This window comes from Physeter macrocephalus, chromosome 4 (assembly GCF_002837175.3).
Source record: "Physeter macrocephalus isolate SW-GA chromosome 4, ASM283717v5, whole genome shotgun sequence".
Classification (NCBI taxonomy): Eukaryota; Metazoa; Chordata; class Mammalia; order Artiodactyla; family Physeteridae; genus Physeter; species Physeter macrocephalus.
This window is the reverse complement of record NC_041217.1, coordinates 31,524,123-31,546,718: the sequence shown is the minus strand read 5'-3', so window position 1 is coordinate 31,546,718 and position 22,596 is coordinate 31,524,123. Positions and strand designations below refer to the sequence as shown.

Genomic DNA, 22,596 nt, shown 5'->3' with positions numbered 1-22,596 from the left:
TGGCACACAGCATACAATAGATGTTTGCTGAAATAATGAAAAGTAATGAGGTTGTCTCGCATCTGTATAGAGTACAGTTCTTTTATCAACTCTCTTAGGTAGACAAGGTGGCTATTTACGTTCCACCCTGGAGATGAGGCAATTCAGGCCAAAGGGGGTGACTTAGCCTCTCTCACTCGGCCCATCAGGGACGGATGAGTTCTATACCTTCCAGCTTTTCCTCCGATCAGCTTTCCATTATACCAGTACCACCTGTTTTTACATACATCTACAGGTGTTCTGCACAGCTGTCTGCTGACTTACAATTCCATTAGATCACATCTATGTGGACTCACGGCTATGTGCTCCTTAGTGAAGGTCTCAAGAGACAAGAGATATGTGGTCTCCTCTAGCTCCATTCCCTCAAATCAACTGCCAAAATTCTGGGTCCACTCCTCACTCCACCATATGACTTCACCTTAGTGGGGCAATTATCATGACACCGTAGTAGAAGTAAATTCCCATCTTGTAAGGGTTTCAAGGCAAGGGCTAAAGGAAGCAGTCTAGAAGAAGTTCCTAAGGAAACTGAACAAAACCTGTGAGGCACTTAATGATCAGCAAACTTTCAAATTGCTATTTCCTACTTAATCTAGATAGCCAGAATCCAAGACGTGTCTGCTTCTCTTCTCCAGACTCAAGCACTGATTTAGCTACAGAGAACTGTGTGGGACAAAATGCCTGGATAGCTTTACATGGGCATAAAAGTGTATAGTTACAACTCTGCATATATTTATATATTTTAATTTGTTGTAGGTGTATGAGTTGACTGAATATGTCCAGTAGTCAAAAAGCTTATTCTGTAGCTCCAAAGAGCTCTCTCCCCACTCCTGTTTCAATAATGTCTCTATTCAAAGAGTAAGAGAAAATAAATGGACAAAAATAATGGCAGGGTGGGGACCTAGGAAAATAAAAGCCAATTAGGAAGCTTTCAGTGGGAAAACTTTCTCAAAATGACCTGCAGTAACTGCTGATCCAGAGAATACACGGCTGGCCAAGAATTCACTTCCAGAACGGGGACCGTGCTTTGCCTCTAAGATCTGTCTTTGATCATCTGCCCTGCACGTGCAGCTCTGCCTATCAGATGCGCACACAGGAAAGCTGTCTTTCCGGTAAATAATAGGCCATAGCGCCCTCATAAATGAAAGCAAGCATGCAGTTTTTCGGATTGTTGATACTACGATGGGGTCTGTGGGCACCCATGCAAAGCAAGCTCATTGACATGTAATGCAGGGGACACCCTGCCACTCCCCTATGCTGCTTCTACTCATGTTAAATGGAAAAGAAGGTTGAAGGGTCAAAATGATAAAAAGTACCCAAGTCCTTTCAGTTATGATAACAAATTGATTGCTTTTTCAAAACACACTTTCACAAACAGACCTCTTTCGTTAACAGAAAACTTAGTTTGCACTTTTCTAGCACCTGTGGTTAGGTAGAGGGTTCAGGGCAATGGCAAGAAGCCAGTGTGGATTTAATGACTGGTCATGGGTAATCCAGGCAAAGGTAATCCCATGGGGGCCTGACGCATGGAAGAGCCCATCTCCAACCAGACTCATAGAGTTTTGTTCCACTCTTTGGCTCAGTGGAGGTTCAACTACGCATTTCTTGGGGTCAGGTGGAAAGAAAGAACATCCCCCATCCCCAAACAAACCCCCAGGGAAAGTGAGATGAATTTCTCCATAACCACTTAAATCCTGCAGAGGGGGCAGATCCTATCAGAGTTGAGAAAAGCTCAACTCTGATCCATGGTCTGTCTCTTAACTCATCTGTATAACTTTCATACTCCATGGGGTTTGCTACAGCACCTCGAGGGGAAAAAGGAGAAAGACAAATCAGACTACCTGTATATTACTGCTTGTCTTCCAATTCTGTTTCTCACGAAAATCCCCATAAAGAAAATGCCCAGGTGCACACTGTTTCCATGATTGTCCTGCATAAGATCAACAAAAGATCGTTGTGATGAAACAGATCCCCAGCGGTCTGGCAGCCTACCCACGGGGACCACACCCCGTTTCTCGCCCATACATGGAATGAATCACAGAACAGAATGGGGGCAGAAAAGCCACTAGGTCCGAAGGGACGCACCCCACTGCACATCCTAATAGACTACATAGATACCTTTTTGTCTTTTATCTCAGTTTGTCACAATACATTTCCTGTTTAAGAAAGAATTTTAGGGGCTTCCCTGGTGTCGCAGTGATTGAGAATCCGCCTGCCGATGCAGGGGACACGGGTTCGTGCCCCGGTCCGGGAGGATCCCACATGCCGCGGAGCGGCTGGGCCCGTGAGCCAGGGCCGCTGAGCCTGCGCGTCCGGAGCCTGTGCTCCGCAACGGGAGAGGCCACAACAGTGAGAGGCCCGCGTACCGCAAAAAAAAAAAAAAAAAAAAAAAAGAATGAATTTTAGGATTTTCTCAGATTTGTTGGCAGTTAAGATTTTCTCTTAGATTTTCTCTTTCATGAATATCTATTAATATCTTTTCTAACCCTAGTTTTTGGTTTTTTAAATCAAAATTATACATGCACATAGTTTGATCATATCTGCATACGTGCAATTATTTACGCACACAGTTTGAAGAACTGAATCCTCTTTAGATCTTATTTAAAAGCAGCCCTGGACCCACCATTTCCTCTCCCTCAGAGGCATCCACTTCCACCACTTAAAGCCCTAGAGTGTGTCTATTTGCATCCACCATGCTTGGCCTTCCAATTTAGAACCTCATGTTCCTCAGTTCTGGGATATTTTCTCAAATTACTACCTTCTGTTTCCCCTTTTCACTCCTTTCAGAACTCCCACTGTTCAGATGTTGGACATCTGGCCTGGCCCTCCAATTTTATCTCCTGCCTTCCACATTCCATTACTTTGGGTTTTTTTGGGTGAGATTTCTCTTAATTTAATCTTCAAACCTATCTATTAAGTTTTCCATTTCTGATATCATATTTTAAATTTCTGAGAGTTCTTTTTTACTTGCCGAATGTTCCCTTTTAAAAGCACTCTATTCCTTCAAGAAGGTAATATATTTCTATTTTTTATCCTCGAGACTCATAGGATGGTATTTTGGGCAGGGGCCCTTCACCCTGCAGATGCTCTGCCTCTTTCACACTGCTTCCTTCTCACTGGGTTGACGTCTGTTGTTCCTATTAGGGCATCACGGGGGCTGATGATGCTCGGCTGTCTATTCACGTTCCAAGGTGGGATGCTAAATGCTGCCTGGGACCTTTGTGAGCACAGGAAGGGCACGTGGATGACAGGCTGCACTGTCGGGCAACCTGCTGGGCCCTGTCTGGGGGAACCCAGAGGTCTTCGGTCTGGTCTCTTGGTCCAGTCAGGTGCCTCCAGCCTCCCGCCTGGAAGAGTATAACCCGGCTGCCAGTGTTCTTGAGAGCAGAGTGGAGCAAGGCTCAGCATCCAGTGAGTAAACTGTCACGCAGCCTCCTGCTTTCACTCGGGGGACATCCTCTTTGTGGAGCAAGTGGAGGGCCACGCCCAACTAGGCCTAAGATGGAAAAGATAAACCCCTACCTCCCTCAGAATACTTGATCCCACTTAAGACACAAAGATGACAGTGTCCCTGCTCAGGGACCTCTTCTCAACCCACCTCCCAAAGCTTCCATTCAAGTAGGCGTCTTCTAACAGAGAGAGAGAAAGGGAAGGACAACTGCTGATGGCAAAAGCTGAGACAGAAAGAACTGGGGAGGAAAAAAGGGCCTCGGGGACTTCCCCGATGGTGCAGTGGTTAAGAAACCGCCTGCCGATGCAGCGGACATGGGTTCGAGCCCTGGTCTGGGAAGATCCCACATGCCGCGGAGCAACTAAGCCCGTGCGCCACAGCTACTCAGCCTGCGCTCTAGCGCCCGCGAGCCACAGCTACTGAATCCTGCGCGACTAGAGCCCGTGCTCCGCGACAAGAGAAGCCCCCGCTCGTCGCACCTAGAGAAAAGCCCACGCATAGCAACAAGGACCCAACACAGCAAAATAAATAAATAAAAATTTTAAAAAGAGAGCCTCAGTAATTATGAGAAGTTCAAAGGTAAGCTGTATTACAGAAAAATCTGTGAGGGAAAAGAAGATAGGTGAAGTAGAGATGGGAAGAAAAAGGAAAATTCTGCAGAAAGACTTTTCTGGGCATGTTGCCAGTAGGTGGGTGCAGAGGTCTGGTGCGAGTGGATGGGGACATGGGAGGAGCAGGCCACCAGGGTGGGACAACGGAAAAAACACAGAATGGATACCCGTCAGAACAACTCAGCCAAGGATTGAGGCTCCAGACTCTGTATGACCCATTCCAGAAGCTCCATCCCTCCATGCCCACGTGCTCTGACAATACAGGAGGATGGAGGCTGCGGCCACCCCTATGTTTGTGGAGGGAGAGGGGCAGACCTGTCAGGAAATGGAAGGGACCCCCGCCCTGAACCTTGAAAATTTTTGAGAAACCACTCATGGAAAAACCCACACTAAACATAAATGTTCTTCCCTGGGACATATCCATAACACACTTTTTAAACCTTACTTGGTCAAGAAGGACCTGTACTAACCCAAAGGGACCCCATCCCCATGTGCAGCTTGCCCCTGCGTACTTTCCTGGTGGCTTTTTCACTTAGAGCTGACCCCATCACTGTCCACACGGCTACTGCTGCCCCACCCGTCATCCTTGGGTCGCCAGGAATCATGTGGTCTGTAGGTGGTCACCTGAGTCATGAACAGATATGTGGTGGAGGAAGAAAAAAAGCAGCAGCCCAGCTGAGTTACACCCACTGGCAGTGAGTCAGCCGTGCCTATCTGCCCACTCGGACTAAGCTCTGGTATCTCCCTTGTACTTTTGCCACTAAAGGACAGACTAGAAAACACATCAGAACCAAACACGGTGGATTTCAACACTGTCTCCACTGCCTCTATTTCCCACAGTTCAGAATTACTAAAGACAACACAAGCAGATGACCACCATGACAAAACCTCCAACGTCCAGGGCCTGAGAAGTCAGTTTTCTAGAAGCGGAAAAAAGTTTACTCTGATTTTCCAAAATGTCATGACTATATATGGGCTGGTGAAATGGGAGTGGAATGCAGATGGCTTCAGAAGGTATTATTGCAAGGAAAATGGATTACAACCCTATGAAGGGCAGCCATTAGAGAAGCAAAAGAAAATTAAACAAATCTAAAAAAGAGCCATTTCGCCTTTTTTTGCAAGCTGCGGACACCCTGCTCGCTTCTACTTGACACACATGGGCAGTTCTCATTAAGGCAAATTACAAGCGTGCAACAGAGAGGGAACAGAACACTTATACGACAGCCAGTGGAGCCCGTCTGGGGTGAAATGTTTACGCTGAAATTGCCGGCATCTCCCAAATTGCCGAGATGTGCCAGTTGCTTTAGGTTTCTGATAAAACTCCATCTTTTGTACAGTGGGTCAGCAGAAAGAGGAAAATGAGTTTGGATGATGGGCTCAGCTCTGTAAGTGACCTTGCACCATGACCCCCCCCAACCACACCCACTTCAGGAGGTGGATCTGTTGAAAAGGATGGGATGTGCTGTAACCGTTTCCTAGGCATAGTTTCCAGACCACACCAAAGGGGCTGGGAACCCACAACAGAGGCTCTGTAGAGCTGGAGAAATAAAGTATGATTGCATACAGGAAATGTTTCATTCTTCCTCACAAACAATTATCACTGCATCAGCCCAAAGAAGAGAAAAGAAAGAAGCAAGGGCAAGAAAACTGCGGGGGAAGGTCTGTATTAAGGCACGCATGATGTTTGCTCCTTGTCCCACTGGAAGGCTGGATGCGGCCTCGATAAATTCTTGGCACCAAACGGGCTGGTGTTTGGTACTCACTCAGAAGGTTGTCTTACAGATGAGATATTCTGCTGAAGACCATGGAAAGCTTCAAACTCTCTCCGTTACGAAAAAGGGTTTGCTTTACCTAAAGTAAATTGGACTTGCCAGCTAATGCCACGTAGCAGTAAGAGAGCCAAGCCTTCTGGCTCTCTGCTCTCAATCAACACTGGTTTTCCAAATGCCTGTGCTGTTCTGAGACGGCTGAAGCAAGGAGAGGGTATGCTACCTTCACAGGGAAGATTTCCTGTCCAAAGCCATCCAAACGTTCCACCTCATTGATGTACATAAGCTCAGCTTCTGCTGGCAGGATTCCACTAAAATCAAAAGAGCATCAAAGGAGGAAATGGTTAAGAGCAATAAAGTCAGTGGAAGATCCTACCCTCCTGGTGGCAAATTCCAGAACTGTGGTTTTAGTTCTGGGAAAAGCCATTGTCACCCAACCAATTGTGCAGGCATGGTGCATTACTAAGTAATGCATTAACATATTCCTCAGTAGCCTTTTACTCAACAGGTATTAATAAGAGAAAGGTAAAATATTTAATTAAGAGCCACAGCCCTATAAACACTAAATAATTATTCCAGACATCCTGGTGAATAATGCTGCCTGCTTTAAAAAAAAAAATGTATTTTTATCCCACCTGGGAAAAAAATCTCCACTGTTAAAAAAGAAAGAAGGAAAAAAGGAAGAAAGGCAAAAGTTTCTGAGGATGACATTTTGGGAGCCAAGTAACCAAGATAAGAGAAGAGTCTAGGACCACTGCACATGTCCCAAAGAGCTTCACGTAGCCCTGATCAAGCTCTCAGGGATGCCTTAAATCTCACACTTTTCCCTCCTGACCTTGACTTTCCCACCCAAAGCAGCTCTTGAGGTCTGCACTCAGCCCAAGCAGTCCCAAGCTTCCCAGATCTGGCAACAGTTTTAGGAAGGTCACAGAGAGGAACTCCTCTGGCCAACATGTGGGCCAATTGGTGTTAAAGAAAAAAATGAAAAAGGAAAAAAAAAAAAAAAAAAGAAAGAAAGGGAGGGAGGAAAAAACAAAAGGGAGAGAGAGAGAAAAAGAAAGGGGAGTGGTAGCACAGTTTTCAAATCTACATGCACTCTCAGAACAGAGCTGAATCACTTGCTACAAGAAACAGAACTGTGTTGACCCAAGGAGGGGCTTGCGGGGAGGGGCCGAACGTCTCCTGCCTCGGACAGGACCGGTGGCCACGTGCTGAGCCAGGCAGTCCCCGCCTTACCTGTGGGCTTTGTGTTCTTGGGCTACCTTCTGTGTCAGCTCCTCCAGAACAGCTTCTTCCAGGGCCAAATCCTATCAAAATGGAAAGCAGTTAAGGTCACTTGCTATTTTGCTTGCAAACTTTAAAAGCTCTCTTTTATCTAGAAGTCGTTCCTGATTAGCTTCACTTCCTCAGTCTTCCTTTACTCCTTTGAATTAAAGGTTGTCATTTTTAGGAGAGAGGTTCATTTTTACTTTTGTAACAGGGCTCTCCACTGTAACAGGCTATTTCAAGGCATATTTGGGGTTGCCATCTAAATTCTGGAGGATCTGGGAACAGCTCTTTTTTCATTTACCTTCTTCTTCCCTATCTGCCTGCCTCGTGGACTTTTATTAAAAATGCTTTGTAAGAAACAGAAACAGATTCACAGACTTAGAGAACCAACTTATGGTTACCAGGGGGTAGGGTGGGCAGGGGGAAGGGATAGTTAGGGAGTTTGAGACTGACGTGTACACACCGCTATATTTAAAATGGATAACCAACAAGGACCTACTGTATAGCACAGGGAAACTGGTCAATATTATGTAACAGCCTAAATGGGAAAAGAACTTGAAAAAGAATGAATACATGTACATGTATTGAATCACTTTGTGGTACACCCGAAACTAACACAACACTGGTAATCGACTATACTCCAATATAAAATTAAAAGTTTAAAAAAATCCTCTGTAAGTGCTTACACGTTTTTAACAAGGAGGCTATACAGGCAAATGAGTTTCAGGGTCATCATCCCTTCCAAAGCTGAGCCCAAGAAGGGACTGTGCCTGGCCTTTTTATCCACCAGCACAATCCCAGCAAACTAATTCACAGCCACCTGAAGTCAGAGCTGGCTCATTCAGAGGCTAGTTGATGGGGCCTTGGGAGCAAAAAGAGGCCACGACAGCTCAACCACCGCAGTGGAGCTCCAGAAGGTAACAGGTGGGGAGCTGACCAGCTGGTGTCTCGACCAACTGAATCCCAGGCCCCTGGACCAGTGCTGTGCTGGCTCCCACGGGATTAGAGTCAACTGGACACATTGCTTCCCAACTCCCCTTCAATGACGGTGGGAGTATTTAAAGGGCTTGTTAAACATTTAGCAGGAAAGTGAGATGGAGTCTGGAGGAACACATCCAAGATCGGGAGACCAATCAGTTCCTGAGACGTTGACAGGCATGGAGATTCTATAGCCCAGCCCAGCCCTTTCGGTGGCTCCGGCCCAGATGCCTCGGCCCTTCCCAGGCGCACCTTCCATGCCCCCAAGGCTGGTGAGCACCAAGGAGAGCACAGACGTGCTCCGTTTTCCTCTGAGCTCCAGAGGGGGCGTTAGAAGGGGCTCTGAGCTGTGTGTCCCGGTGAGCCTTCCAAGGCTCATCAAAGACACTTGGGGGAGGGGGGACTGATGTTTTCACAGAAAACATCCAAAACGCCTCATTCCCTTGGTTCTAAAATATCATTTATATAAAGATTACGTCCAATTTAACAGCTTTTCACGAAACACTACCCCCAAAAAGGTACACCTCAAAACTGCAAGAAACATCCCATCTCAAATGAGGCAACTGGAGAAAATCAATATTTCTTAAAGCTGGAACATGCGAGCATAACTATATACTGGAAATCCTATAGCTCTGCAGATGGTCCTGAGAAACCTTAGAGAAGACGGAGGAATTGCTGGCAGCTCTCATTTTTCATGTGTTACTGATTAATTTGCTGTTTTCTGTTTAGCCATCCACTGAAACAACTCAAGTCCATGATAGGAAATAAGCTCGATGCTTTCAGTTTTATGCTGTGGAATCACAAAGATGCCACGTGGCTTAGGAATCCAGCTATGTCTATGCACCTAGGTACCGGGTATTAGGAATAACTCAATATTAATTTTGAAAAGCTAATAAAAGGCATGTGGCAATAGAATAAAATAAAGATAACTGAAGATCAAAAAGTGCTCCAATAAACTGCTGTCTCCTACGTTGAAAGAAGAAAGTCCGAAGGGACCCCTCTGCTATCGTACTCAACCCCACCGCCTCCATCTGTGTCTGGGGCCTCCGCGAGGTATGTGGTCCCACCACAGGACCAGGCGAGAGTGGCTGCGCTCGGATGAAAAATGGCAGAGAGCGAGCCTGCACACAGCTGCACACCTGGGGGGCGTCCTGTGTACTTAACTTTGCTCTTTGCTCGGCTGCAGAAATGCCATTTGACAAATTCGGTTACTTTATAAGATCAAACACAGCCATTCATCCCATCTTCCCTCCCCCACCAAAGGAATGCATTCTTCCCTTTGAAAGCTCTAGTGGAACCAAGCAGAAAGTCTGCAACCTTCCATGGCTCCCCACTGCCTACTCAATTAGGTCAACACCTGCACCTGGCATTCAGACCATTCTTCAGTGTGACTCAGCCGTCCCTTCAGACCTCTTCTCTCAAGGGTTCAAGACCTCAGGCCGACTCTTCCTAACACAAACTGCTTTCACGTCTCACCTCATCTTTCAGGTCCTGACACACCTACCACTCCCTGGACAGGGCTTCCATATTCTCTCGCGTGGGACAGCAGCCTTTCCCCCTCTGGACCTACCTCTTCCGCCCTGTGTGTCTCTCTTAGAGTTCTTACCATAGTCTACCTATTGTCTTCCTTACATAGTTATTTGGATACTCATCTTACCCTTTATCCTTGTCTCCCTCCCTCTACTAGATGACGGGCACCTAAGGTCAGCAAGCAGCAAGCCTCCACATTGCCTCCAGGGCCCTTCTCAGGGCTTTGAACAATGCCAGCTTATAAACTCTCAACATACATTAGTCGATCAATAAACACTGACTGAGCTGAGCTGAGCTGAGCTCAGTATGCAACGTGTCAGTTTCATATTGTCAAGCAAGGGTTTTTTTGTTTTTGTTTTGTTTTAATTTTTATTGGTGTATAGTTGATTTACAATGTTGTGTTAGTTTCTGCTGTACAGCAAAGTGAATCCGTTATACATATACAGATATCGACTCTTTTTTAGACTCTTTTCCCATATAGGCCATTACAGGGTACTGAGTAAAGTTCAAGTTACGCGAAGCCGCTGAATGATAATTTATGCACTCTGCTTGTCCTCTGTCTGCTCACATTTCAAAGTGCACAGAGTATTGTTGCCTGGAAAGCACTCTTCAGCATCCTGTGCTTGCCTAACAGAGACAGAAAAATAATGCTGATGCTAATAATAATGTGAGGACAACGATGATTATGATGACCACTAAATAAACACTTACTGAGAATTTACCACGTGCCCGATTAAGTCCTTCACATGCATTCTCTCCTTTTATCCTCACAGTCAGATTAGGCTTGTTGTCCTCATTTTTAGATGAGAAAATGGAGGCTTTGGTTAAATAACTTGCCCAAGTTTGTACAGCCAGTAAGTGGCACAGCCAGGATATGGGCACAGAACACTTGACCCCTATACTCTAAACCTCCTGACCACTGGCCACAGTGTATCGAGGATACAACAGGGGTCAGGGTCGTGGGGCGGAGGAGAGGATACATGACTGATGGCAGAAGCCTAGGAATATTCACGATTCAGATATGCATGCTGACATCAGCTTCTGCCACGTCATCCTGAGGGCTGTCCAATAAGACTTTCTGGAATGATGGAAATGTTCTATACACAAGCTTTCCAGTACAGTAGCCACGAGCCACATGTGGCTATGGAACATTTTTTTAAATGTAGCTAATGCAACTGAGGAACTAAATTTTCAATTTTATTTAATGCTAATTAATTTCCATTTGAATGTAAATAGCCACCTGTCACTAGCAGCTACTATACTAAAGAGGGAAGTTTTAGATCCAAGGACAACAACATCAATATCTGTCTGGCATAGTGAGACTGAATGAGGTCTTTGCTGTTTTAATAGCTGATTTGCTTAGAGCCCAGCGGAGACATGGTCTTATTCTGAAAAAGGTATGATACACAAAATAACTCCTTTGCTGCTTTACAGCACTTTAACCTGTCAAAGCATTTTACCACCTACAAACTCATACATCTCATGCTCGTAATCACCTTTGAAAATTCTCCTAATCTCTGCCTAAAGGCTATGTGATAAAGACCTTTAACGAGAGAAGGTAAAAAAAAAAAAAAAAAAAATTGTGAAAAATTATCATCAACCCAATTCATTGTCTCCGTTTGACACAAACATACACCTTCTCTAAAATTCTAAGGTATCACTTTCACTTTCCTCCCACCAAGCACACCAGAAAACATCCTGACTTTTGAGTGAGCTTCTGAGATGTTACAGATATTGACACCAAGTCCTATGAAGAACTTCTCTGCTAAGTAATATGCTAATCTCTTTGAATGGAGGTTGATTTAATCGGTGGAATTAATAAGGCATAAAAAAACAGCAGGCCCAGCAGATAATACTGCTATTATCTTGGTGGGAAGAAGAATAAGGAGAGAGCTATTCATAAAAAGTTAGAGATTTTGCAGCACTTCCCCAACCTAGAAGAATAAGGTTAAGTTTTCGACCACTTTAGAGAAAAGGTAACCCTTGTACACTGTTGGTGGGAATGTAAACTGATGCAGCCACAGTGGAAAACAATAGAGAGGTTCCTCAAAAACTAAAAATAGAACTATATGACTCAGCAATTCCACTCCTGGGTATAATCTTGAAAAAAAAGAAAACACTAATTCTAAAAGATACAGGCACCCGAATGTTCATAGTAGCAATATTTACAACTGACAAGCTATGGAAACAACTTAAGTGTCCATCAACAGATGAATGGATAAAGAAGATGCGTGGTGTGTGAGTGTGTGTGTGTGTGTGTGTGTGTGTCTGTGTGTATGGATACACACACAATGGAATACTACCCAGACCTAAAAAAGAATGAAATTTTGCCATCCGCAACAACATGGATGGACTTGGAGGGTATTATGCTAAGTGAAATAAGTCAGACAGAGAAAGACAAATACTGTATGATATCGCTTATATGTAGAATCTAAAAAACTACAACAAACTAGTGAATATAGCAAAAAGAAGCAGACTCACAGATATAGAGAACAAACTAGTGGTTACGAATAGGGGAGGAAGGAATGGGAGGTACAAATTACTGGATATAAGAGAGGCTCAAGGATGTATTGTACAATATGGGGAATACAGCCAACATTTTGTAATAACTGTAAATGGAAAGTAACCTTTAAGAATTGTATAAAAATTTTAAAAAAGTTTTTTTTAAGTTTTGGACCAATTAGATTCATCTCATCACTGACACAGGAAATAACTGCAATCTTACTTACCCTAGTCTCTCAAAACTTAAAACCTTTGTCGCCAGACCCTCTACTTTCTCCCATATGCCATAGTAGTTTAGATGCCAAGCTCTGCCCACTGCACTTCCAAAAATATCTTTTGCATTGCTTTTTTGTTTTTATCTTCACTGCCAACACCTAATTCCTATGCCTTGCCAAGAACACCACAACTGGCTGAGAACACCACAACAGATTCTTATCTGACGTCCTTCCGCCAACGGTCTCATTACTCTAATCCAGTGGTCCTCAAAGTGTGGGGTCTGGAATCCCTGGACGGAGCCCACGCGTTCTAACTCCTCAGATGTTTCAGGCCTCTCTGCCACCGCTCCCCTCCGCACCCCTGAGCAGCCGTCAGACTGGCCAGCTGACTCCCACCCAGTTACGCAGGCCACCTCGCCTCTGCTTCTCCTTCCTCTGTCTAGAGCATCCCTTGCTCCTTCTCTCTCTGCCTGCTGCAATGCTGCTCATCCTTTAAGATGCAGCTCACACACCATTAGCCTTTCAACCTACCCTCAGCTCCCAAAACAGGTAACCTCTCCCCACATAAAATCCCTATCATACTTTGTTACACTTGGATTTGCATTAGGATTTTGCAAACTTCCTATTGACTCAGCCACTTTGTCGTCGTCCTGAGAACAAGCACCGTTTCTTATATAACTTTATCCCTCAGGGGAAAAAAACAAGTGGTAAATGCTCGTGATTTCTAAAATCAGAGCCGGAATGTTGGAGTGGGTATAGCCTTCCCCTAAAATGGTTTTTCAAATGTTTTAACTTTCCTCGTGAAAGCTCTTCTCAATTACTCCAAAGCTACCAAAAAACAAACAAAAATACTCCAGGGATAAAAACCTAGCCTCATCCCTAATTTAACCCAGGAATAAACATTTTACTTCACGGACGCATTCAACAGACTTTTATGCATGCAAATTATGTGCCAGACAACAGTGGATGAGATAGATAGGGTCCTGCTTAAGGACCATAGAGCTGACATTCCAGCTGACAATAAAAATGAAAGAAAGAATGAACACGTTCAGATACTGAAAGAGCTCTGAAGTACACGCATAAAAGTGCAGGAAGTGAGCTTCCCTGGTGGCGCAGTGGTTGAGAGTCCGCCTGCCGATGCAGGGGACGCGGGTTCGCGCCCCGGTCCGGGAGGATCCCGCATGCCGCGGAGCGGCTGGGCCCGTGAGCCATGGCCGCTGAGCCTGCGCGTCCGGGGCCTGTGCTCCGCAACGGGAGAGGCCACGGCAGAAAAAAAAAACAAAAAAAAAAGCACAGGAAGTGCTGGATGGTTGGAGTGTATAATACAGATGGTCAAGGAGAAGGAAGGCTTCCCTGAGGAGGTGGTATTTGAATCAAGACCTGAATGACAAGTCATAAGAAGACCTGGGGTTGAGCGTTCCAGGCAGAGAAGGCACAGTACAAAGGCTCTGGGATGGGACCAAGCTGGGTGTGCTCAGAAAGGAAGATAGAACATAGTAGTGAAGGCTAGTGTGATGGGGCCAGGGGGGGCAGGCAAGTGTCTTGAGGAGGTAAGAAGAGGCATCTTTACCTTTCTCAGTGTCTTACAAAACTTGTCCCTACTTTATAAATGCAGGGACATTCTCCCTAGGGAATATGTGTGTAAATTCCTGTGAGATTTTCAAAGGAAAGAATTAAATATCCAAAGAAGGTAGAAAATTAATTAAGAAAAAGGAAATTACACTTACCATTGGAAATAGCACATATTCTCTGAGGAAATCATGAGAGTCAAACTGATTATAGTCTCCAAAATCAGCTGAAAAGAAAAGAAGGGGAAGGAGGGTAGTCTTTATTATACGACATTAAAGATGGAATAAAATAGGGTACACTTATCACCACATTTACCCTCACCACTTTACCCTACTTCTGCATTATTAAATAAAAACAGTGCCAAGATGGGTTTGATGTTACTACCACTTTTGCATAGCAATAACGTAAATATCAGCACGTGAGCACTGCTACATAATTTTCTAGAAAGAATGGGGAAATTTGAAAGTGACTCCTTAGCTATTTTAAAAATTTAAAACAAATCTATATTTATCTTTTTATTAAATATTCACCAACACATATCTTAATAATCTCTGCCAAGGGGACTTTTTAACTCAAGGTTAATTTAGAGAACTGAAGAGCCAAACCCATCTGCATCTCTTCATATATTTGCAGCTGGAAATTCCCACTGTAAATCACCCTTGGCAAGCATCCTTGCAAATTTTTACACCTCCTAAACAACTCCACATGTTATAAGATGCCCCAAGTTCTGTTTTGTCCTATTTTCCATCTCACAGTTGTAAGTTTGAGCACATGTAAAATGAATACAGTGAGCCTCTATCATAAATCTATAAATGTCTTGCTTCTAATCCTACTTGCTCTCAAAAAAAAAAAACAAACTCAAAGCAGCATGAAATTTTAATCTCTTGTAAAATGTTTAGCATCAGACAGAAATGGATTCAGTTATCTTTTAGGTAACAAGAGCTAGAGAGTGAGGGGATCCACACAGAAGGCCGTTACCAAGAAGGCAAAGATGCACCTACAAACTCAGCACATAACTAATTAACAAGGTGAGGCACTCAGGAACACCAAAGATCGTGAGCTCTGCCTAATTCCAAGGTCAGTTATCTGTTGTCATATTTCATCACAACTTTTATCTCTGTTGATGTGGCTTTCTAACTGCCCAATAAGCGTTCTCAGAAAAATTATTTTACAAATGTTGTAGCTAGAGGAGGATTTATCAGACTGAACAGCGAGCTTCAAGGACCCAAGGAAAAGGGAACACAGAGTAAGTTCACCAACTTCCTTCAGCCTGAATGCTATCACTAGGGTCCTCCAATATCCAGGATGCCTGTAATGAGCCCAATAATTAAAGAGTGAGAAGAGAGTAAGTGAAGAGGAAGCATTTTAAAGGAGAAAGACCCAATTTGAAGATGAGGGACCCACTGGATCTTCTCTCTCTTCTCCCCATTAAGGGTGTCTTCTCCACCGTCTTAATGATTTTTCAGTTATAACCACGGATGGTTTTGTTATATCGTTCTGGGCATTGCTCCTTCCCCTTCCAGCCTTTAGGTGAACAGATGAGATACAACATATTTTGTGTACTTCCAATCCACAGGGTAACAGGAGAAGCTAACTACTAGGAATCATACGTCCAACAAAAATAGCTAACCCGCTAATATCCCCAAAATGAAAGTCATCAAGGAAAGGCTGCCTCTTTAGATATTTCAAACCCAAAAGGTTTAACTTCAGTGCAGTTACAGATGGGAAGTTCAGTTCTCAGCTTCTACAACAACAATCCACACAGCAAGGACTTGGCGGCTGGCAGGCTTGCATTTGTACGGTACCTGATTTTAAAGAAAATCATGACTACAAGGGAAACCTGTCTCTTTAAAAATTATACTTTTATCTTGTCTTCAACATGACTAACGACAATGAAGCTACCACTCAATAAAGAGTAATGTAGGGCTTCCCTGGTGGTGCAGTGGTTGAGAGTCCGCCTGCCGACGCAGGGGATACGGGTTCGTGCCCCGGTCCGGGAAGATCCCACATGCCTCGGAGCGGCGGGGCCCGTGAGCCATGGCCGCTGAGCCTGCGCATCTGGAGCCTGTGCTCCGCAACGGGAGGGGCCACAGCAGTGAGAGGCCCGCATACCGCAAAAAAAAAAAAAAAAAAAAAAGAGTAATGTATAAATATATGTAAAAAATTACATGGTGTGTTACGTAAATATGTGTAACAATTTAAAGAAGATAAAAACATAGATGTCTGATCAATCTAAGTAGGACAAGTTGAAAGATAAATGTACTCTAACACACATTTGTTGTTCCACATTACAATCCTGCATTTTAAATTTCTCTCTTTAACTGTGTCGGAATAAATTACACTATAATGTTTTAAGCTCTCACACTTGAAACTGATGTGAAAGTCACACAGTCATAGCATCAAGCCACAAAATATGACCATGTTGGGCAGTGAAAAAAGTCTAAGAAAATGTTCCACCAACCCTGCAATGTAGCTTTACTTAGAGGCGGGATGAAAGCTGCTGTTTCTTCGAATAAAACTAAAATTATACAAGCATGAGCAATTTGCAAACAGCTTTGAGAAATCCAACATCCTGCCTCCAAAAATCACTATCTCTGCATTTTTAATGTAAGATACCTTGAAATGAAAAGTGAGAGTTACTAAGGGATCGTTTAAGTAAATTTAACTTTTCCCTCTGAGAGGCCAGCAACACCAGCATCCAACAGAAGACGGACTGTCACACACCGGTCCCCACTCTCTTACCTTGCACAGCTAAGCCCGCCAGCCGGATCACCTGTTCCAGCGTACATCGCAACCGCCCTTCAAGCACGTCTTTTTTGACTTGCAGGTAATACTGATATCTGTTCATGGAAACAGAAGAACAAATAACCTGAAAAAACACATACTTGGAATACATTCCCACGACATGGATGCCTCTGGATGTGAAACCTTGTATACACAGCAGGATACACAGGTGATGTCGATAAAGGTCAGGTCTATAGAAGATGGAAAGTGACCTCTGCCTGTGTTTATCTTTGTTTGATGTGGCAGGTGCCACGTCCCGTTCACTCTGAGTTTGAGAGCGTTCTCATCACATCATTTCACTGTGGGCCGGCAGGATGAACTACTGATAAGGACCAGCTCTTCACAGGAGACCAAGAACGAAAACGCTCTTCCACACCTCGACAACCACAACAGCACAGCTGCCAAAGGCGTATTCAACAGGATGTGCGCTCCTGAAAAACTTCTGGAAACACACCATTTCTTAAACCCCAAGGCTTGAGAGAGTAGAAGACAAACAGGCCAAATCATTGAGAATTCTGCTAACGGACAGGATAAAGCTTGTCAGAGCCAGGCTCACAAAAAAATCTAATCAAATGTGATACGGAGCCTTCCAACCCAAAGTATGTCCTCCAAGCAGCAAAGTTCAGACGGACAGGATGTGCCCATACACAACATCAACCTCAGACTAGACCACTGTTCTAGAAACTAATACAGCGTTATCGTTTCCTCGCCAGTAAAATCGCACTTAGAATTACCTAAGCACTTAGAAATCTCCTCACCCTTTACATCCCAGGACTCCACTTCCTTTGACCATACTCTTAGAACACAGCTACCTCTAGAACAGTCACACTTTTTAGGCATTCATTCTTGGCAAATGCTAACAACCTTTTGGCTCCTGGTGACCGTAGCTCTGTATTTCTTCAAAATTTTGGCAAGGGAACTCAGGAGTGACCCAAAGCCCAGCTCTACTGGAGAGGGGCAATCGGCCCTGAGAGCTAATTATTGCTGCCTCTACCTTGATATCATGGACGTCATTACATATCAATCCAACACCTATTTGAGTAGAAGAATCAGGCTCGACAAAATAGTCTCTACTTCTCTCCTCTTGGGGTTACAGGTAAGGACCACCATGTCTGTCTCTGGTGGGAAAACGTACACTCAAATTAGAACGACCAACACTCGGAGTTATCTCAAGTTTTTTTTAGTCAAACTTAATGGTCTAATAGAAAAACAACCTATTTTTCCTACTACCATTCTATCTTTCACCTAAAATATTCAAAATCATCTTACAGGGTCCAGTATCGAATCAATAATTGGACTTCTTGTCAATATCAGTTGACTAAATCGATTAATGTACATAACAAGTACCTTCACTGCTTTTCAGAGACAAGTCCCTGGTACCAGTAGAAAACCTTTGTGTCCACTCACCACTCTGAGCTCAGTGGACACTGCCCTGACCTCACCTAGTCATTATATCCTTAAGCTGGTTAGAGGCATCATGGATTCTAAATCCCAACAAATAGGAACAGAGGTTTCATATAAGAACTTGTGATTAAAAAGCTTTCGTTGGTAATGAAGTGGCAGCTCTGCTGTTTCTGAATGTGAACAATTTGGAGCTAATGCTAGACAGGATCCTTTGAAAAATCCTGTGAAGTTGAAGGCACCACCTTTGTGTGTGTGTGTGTGTGTGTGTGTGTGTATTTTTTTTCTTTGTTGAGGGAGTTTCTGGCAATAATATATGATAGAGGGAAAAGGGGAAGTCATGACCTGCCTCTTCATTCTTCATAGGAGAGAATCAGAGTAAATGAAAACATTTTGAAGCAATAGTTGTAAACGAATTAAAAGAAACAGCATGAGAGTGAATCAAAGTATTGAAGACTAAAGAAACCTGAATTGCTGCAGTTAAAATATGCCGTGTTCCCTTCTGGCTTCCTTTTTCCCCCTGTTCACTAAGGTCAAGTCCCCAAGCTCTGGCATATTTTTCAAATGTTTCACACAAGGTGAGTTACCATCACAGAAGGGTGGTCCCATGCATTCCCATGATCCACCTGCCTGCTGTGTGCCTGCATGTCACCCATTTCAAGGGGAAAGAGAGAGCCAGCCTGCACATGGCAAGTGCCAAGGATCGCAGGTTCCATGGTTTCATTCAGCAAACCAAGAGCTCCAACAAAAATGCTTTACACTAGCACCTTTGCTTCAAGGAGTGTGCACCCTATCGAGTCCAAGCAAAGCTCAGGGCTTTTATAACCTTACTGAAATAACAGATTTATGCCTAAAAACATAATCTAATGATACACACTATTAGTTCACCTCCTAGGAGAAAGCTCAGTAAAACCTGAACTAAGAGGGAAACACAGGCTTCAGAAACCTTCTTCTCATGCAAAGCTACAGCACATGTTTTCTGTTGCATCCTCCATCTTCCTTCATGGTTTTTCCTCAGCACCCACTGCCATGCTCTTTCCCTGTCCCCAGCCTGGTTCTCGGTTTTCCTCTGGCGCCTGTCTTGTGCCTCTGGGCCAGTTCTCCAGGAAACAGTAAAAGGTCCACTCATTCATGTGAGGAAACTTTTCCTTCAAGAGATTTTAGGAATTGCCTGGGAGCCATTCATGGCAGATCTTTTATGTTTATAACCTAGCCAGTTCTCCAAAAGGAGAACACCTTCCTGTAGAAACCCAGGCAAGCCAGGGGGTCCTTAGTCATCAAAGACCTTTTAAGTGCCAAGAGTTCACTGTGAAAGCAGATAGGTCTTTGAAGAAGAGCCACTTAGAATCTGAAGACCATACTCTCAAAACTGGGGGAATAAGAAGAAAAGAGGGATGACAGAAAGTGTTAACATCATCCTATGGCCAGAGGAGCCCGCTGTGTCCTTCTTCAGAAAAATTAAAGGATATTTAATTTTTTTGTTAATAAAAACAAACAAAAAAAAACAACCAAAGAACTAAAAAACAAAATCTCACGACAGGAAGGAACGTTAGTGTTTATTAAAGAAAGGTACAATGGGATTCTAAAAACAAAAGCAAGAACAACACGCACAAAACCCGAAAACCCAAACAAACCAGAAGACACAATTTCAAGGTGGGAAAGGATGGTAACGTTTGCCTACTCGTCCGTCCTGTTCAAACAGTGCTTGAAACTCTTCTACATGCATTCACTCCTTCATATCTGGAGTTGTTTCGACTCATTTTCTGCTCTCCAAGCCCAGGAGACACATGGATATTAACGAATATTCATTAAGCACTTCCTGTACGTCTAAGTCGGCTAGATGCCAAGGACGTCCTGGAGAAGTCTAAGACAGTCTACCCTGCAGGGATGCTCATCATCTCTTGGGCCACTGCTGTCACGTTTCTCTCTCCAGTGCACTATGTAAGGGTTTAATGTTTAAGAACCAACGAGAAAAGCATCTTAAAAGGTGTTATCCTAGCATTATCTGCCATAGCTAGGGCCTTTTACACGTCACCTTGGAGGCAAAAATGATCAGCTGAGACCTTGGGAAACATAATCCACAGCACCCAGCAAAACAATAGTTATAGTTTTCTTACCCTGCTGACCCCAACTTTCATCCACAATTATCACTTCTATAAAATGTATAAGCAGGTTCTATCTATTATAGATCCATCCCACGCTAGGCAACAGCGAATCCCAATCCACTAGCAAGGAACACCAGGATTGTTCCCGGTCATTTAGATTAAATGTAGGCTTGTGCTGGGAAGCAAAATCAAGGAGCTGAAGAATGCAATGCCCCTTCCTGCAAGCCATCCAGACTACGAGAGAACCTGAACAGCGTTAATGATATGGTGTGACTGCCATTTGAGATTGTGGATATTACTACATGAGATCACAGAAACAGGAATGGAATCTGAACCACTCTGCTAATTGATTGTTTGCTACATTTCTGCTCAAAAGGTACTTTTATAAGATATAATAATTCTATCCTATATGAAGACCAAATTAGAGAATATGAGCTGAAATTCTATTTCTAGAATGTTTGGTTTTTGCTTATTTTTGATTAGAGATTCAATTCTAACAGCAGTAAAATATAACACTGAATCCTATTTTGGAAACATGCAATTTCATGGAAGTATACTCCACTCCACCCTGTCATAGCTTTGGGTGGAGGGGAAAAGAAAAAAAACCAATCCTTGTGCCAGGAAAGTATTTGCCAACTTTCCAAAGGGATCCTCTTTGAAAACCCAAACCCACAAGGAAAGCTTTTAAATATTTTTTATATTCAAAGACCTGGAAATAGTCCATCTGACTGCTGAGGTCCAATGAATGGCTTTAGGTGAAGATTTTGCTCTCCCTCTAAGAATTGGTGAACATAATTATGCTTATTGAACAAGGGTAACATTTCTATTTTCAGTTTTTTGTTTTGTTTTGAATCTCCAGAGATTAATTTATGGATTGAATGCAAGTTTCTCTGGGTGAAGCAGTAAAGGCTTCCTGATAATTGGTGCTATTAAACATCACACCTGGAAACTGACAGACACTATAAACCCATCCCTAGAGGTCTCATCTATCTGGAATACTTCTATCCAAACTCAAGAAAATATGTGACTTCTCCATGTTCTTTCCTCCCCCTAAGATTCTGAAAAGAAAGTTTAAAAAAATGCCACACTGAGTTAAATCAGTAAAGCATGCATTCAGTACTTCTGCCAGTGGTATCAAAGGACTCTTTCAAAATTACTCCCCATAACATTATCCTCAGTGTTTACAGATGTACTGCTAAGATCTTTCATCTCTTATTTTAATTTATATATGAGGACTTTATCTAAGCACTTATGCAAGTATATTTCACATGCAGGTCTGTTAATACTTCTCAGATTGAGGAATTCCACTCAGTATTCTGGAAAGTATGGACTGTACTGCCACAGAACCACAAATAAGGCAAGAGAACCCAGAGGCCGAGTACGTGCTGCTTTTAAAATATTCCTCTCACCCCTCTCACACGTGAAATATTCATTCCAAGTCCAGTTCAGCAGAAATGCCTCAAATAGGGAATAGCCATGAACATCTGAAAACTTTAAGATGTGATTTTGGTTATGCTTCTCCCCAAGGGCTCAACATAACTCAGCCTAAATCACAGGATGGTGGAGACAGGAGGATGGTAGGCCACTATCACTGTTCTCAATGCTGCCACTCTCCACGGGGCCTCCCCTCCCAGAGGGTCATAGCCGAATTAACTCTGCGACTATAGCTCTGGGATCAGTGAAATGGAGGAGGGAGTGACACATGCCAATCCCAAGCAGAAGCCCTCCAAGCCCGTGCCTGGTTCCCAGCTCTGCTTCCCTTTGCCCTGAGACCTGCAGTGTCCAGGTAGCACTGCTGCCTGGTTAGCCTGAGCCCCAGGGAAAGAAGGCGGTGGACATGGCACACATGTAAGGTAGCAAGAGATGAGCCTTTGGCTCTGAAAGCCACAGAGAGGTGGAGGTCATATACTATTGCAGCATGACTTAGCGTAAGCTACTTAATAAGGGAAGGATTTCAAAAACTCAGGCCCAGCTCTTTTGTCTCTAGAGAAGAAAACTCTGTTGAGGAAGAAGAATGACTTGCCCAAGGTAACACTGCTCCTTGAAGGCAGGACCACACAGACCAGAGCCTGGAGCTCCTTTTCTGCATGGCAACCTCAGAGGTGATGAGAGCCGCATTGGATTTCCAGCCATTGTAGGCAAGTCATCAATTTCACTGAAGTCTAAAAATAGAAATGAAAATACAAACACCACTGCTGGGTGATATTCATGATCCCAATGCTTCTAAGGAAGGGCTTCAACAACCAAGCTGCCCTCCCCACTCCCTCGTCTGTGCCACAGCACATGAGACAAGCATTGACACAGAAGCTTTTCTGTAAAAACATATTACATGACATGTTTCATACTTTGGCCCTTGGATTATTCAGATCTGTTTTT

General features: G+C 43.7%; 1 protein-coding gene across 9 annotated transcripts in view; it reads right to left on the bottom strand.

Annotated features, from left to right (window-relative positions):
- PTPN14 (protein tyrosine phosphatase non-receptor type 14) overlaps positions 1-22,596 on the bottom strand; it is a 175,113-nt gene that overhangs the window by 39,089 nt on the left and 113,428 nt on the right. For all 9 annotated transcript variants that reach the window (XR_003679392.2, XM_007101547.4, XM_007101548.4 and 6 more), the window contains 5 exons: positions 16,673-16,770; positions 14,089-14,156; positions 7,104-7,174; positions 6,091-6,178; positions 1,878-1,966 (listed from right to left, as the gene is read on the bottom strand). Coding sequence is in view for 8 of the 9 variants with exons in the window: in XM_007101547.4 (XP_007101609.1) it covers positions 1,878-1,966; positions 6,091-6,178; positions 7,104-7,174; positions 14,089-14,156; positions 16,673-16,770 (414 nt within the window). In the remaining variant the exon portion in view is untranslated. The remainder of the gene's footprint in view (positions 1-1,877; positions 1,967-6,090; positions 6,179-7,103; positions 7,175-14,088; positions 14,157-16,672; positions 16,771-22,596) is intronic.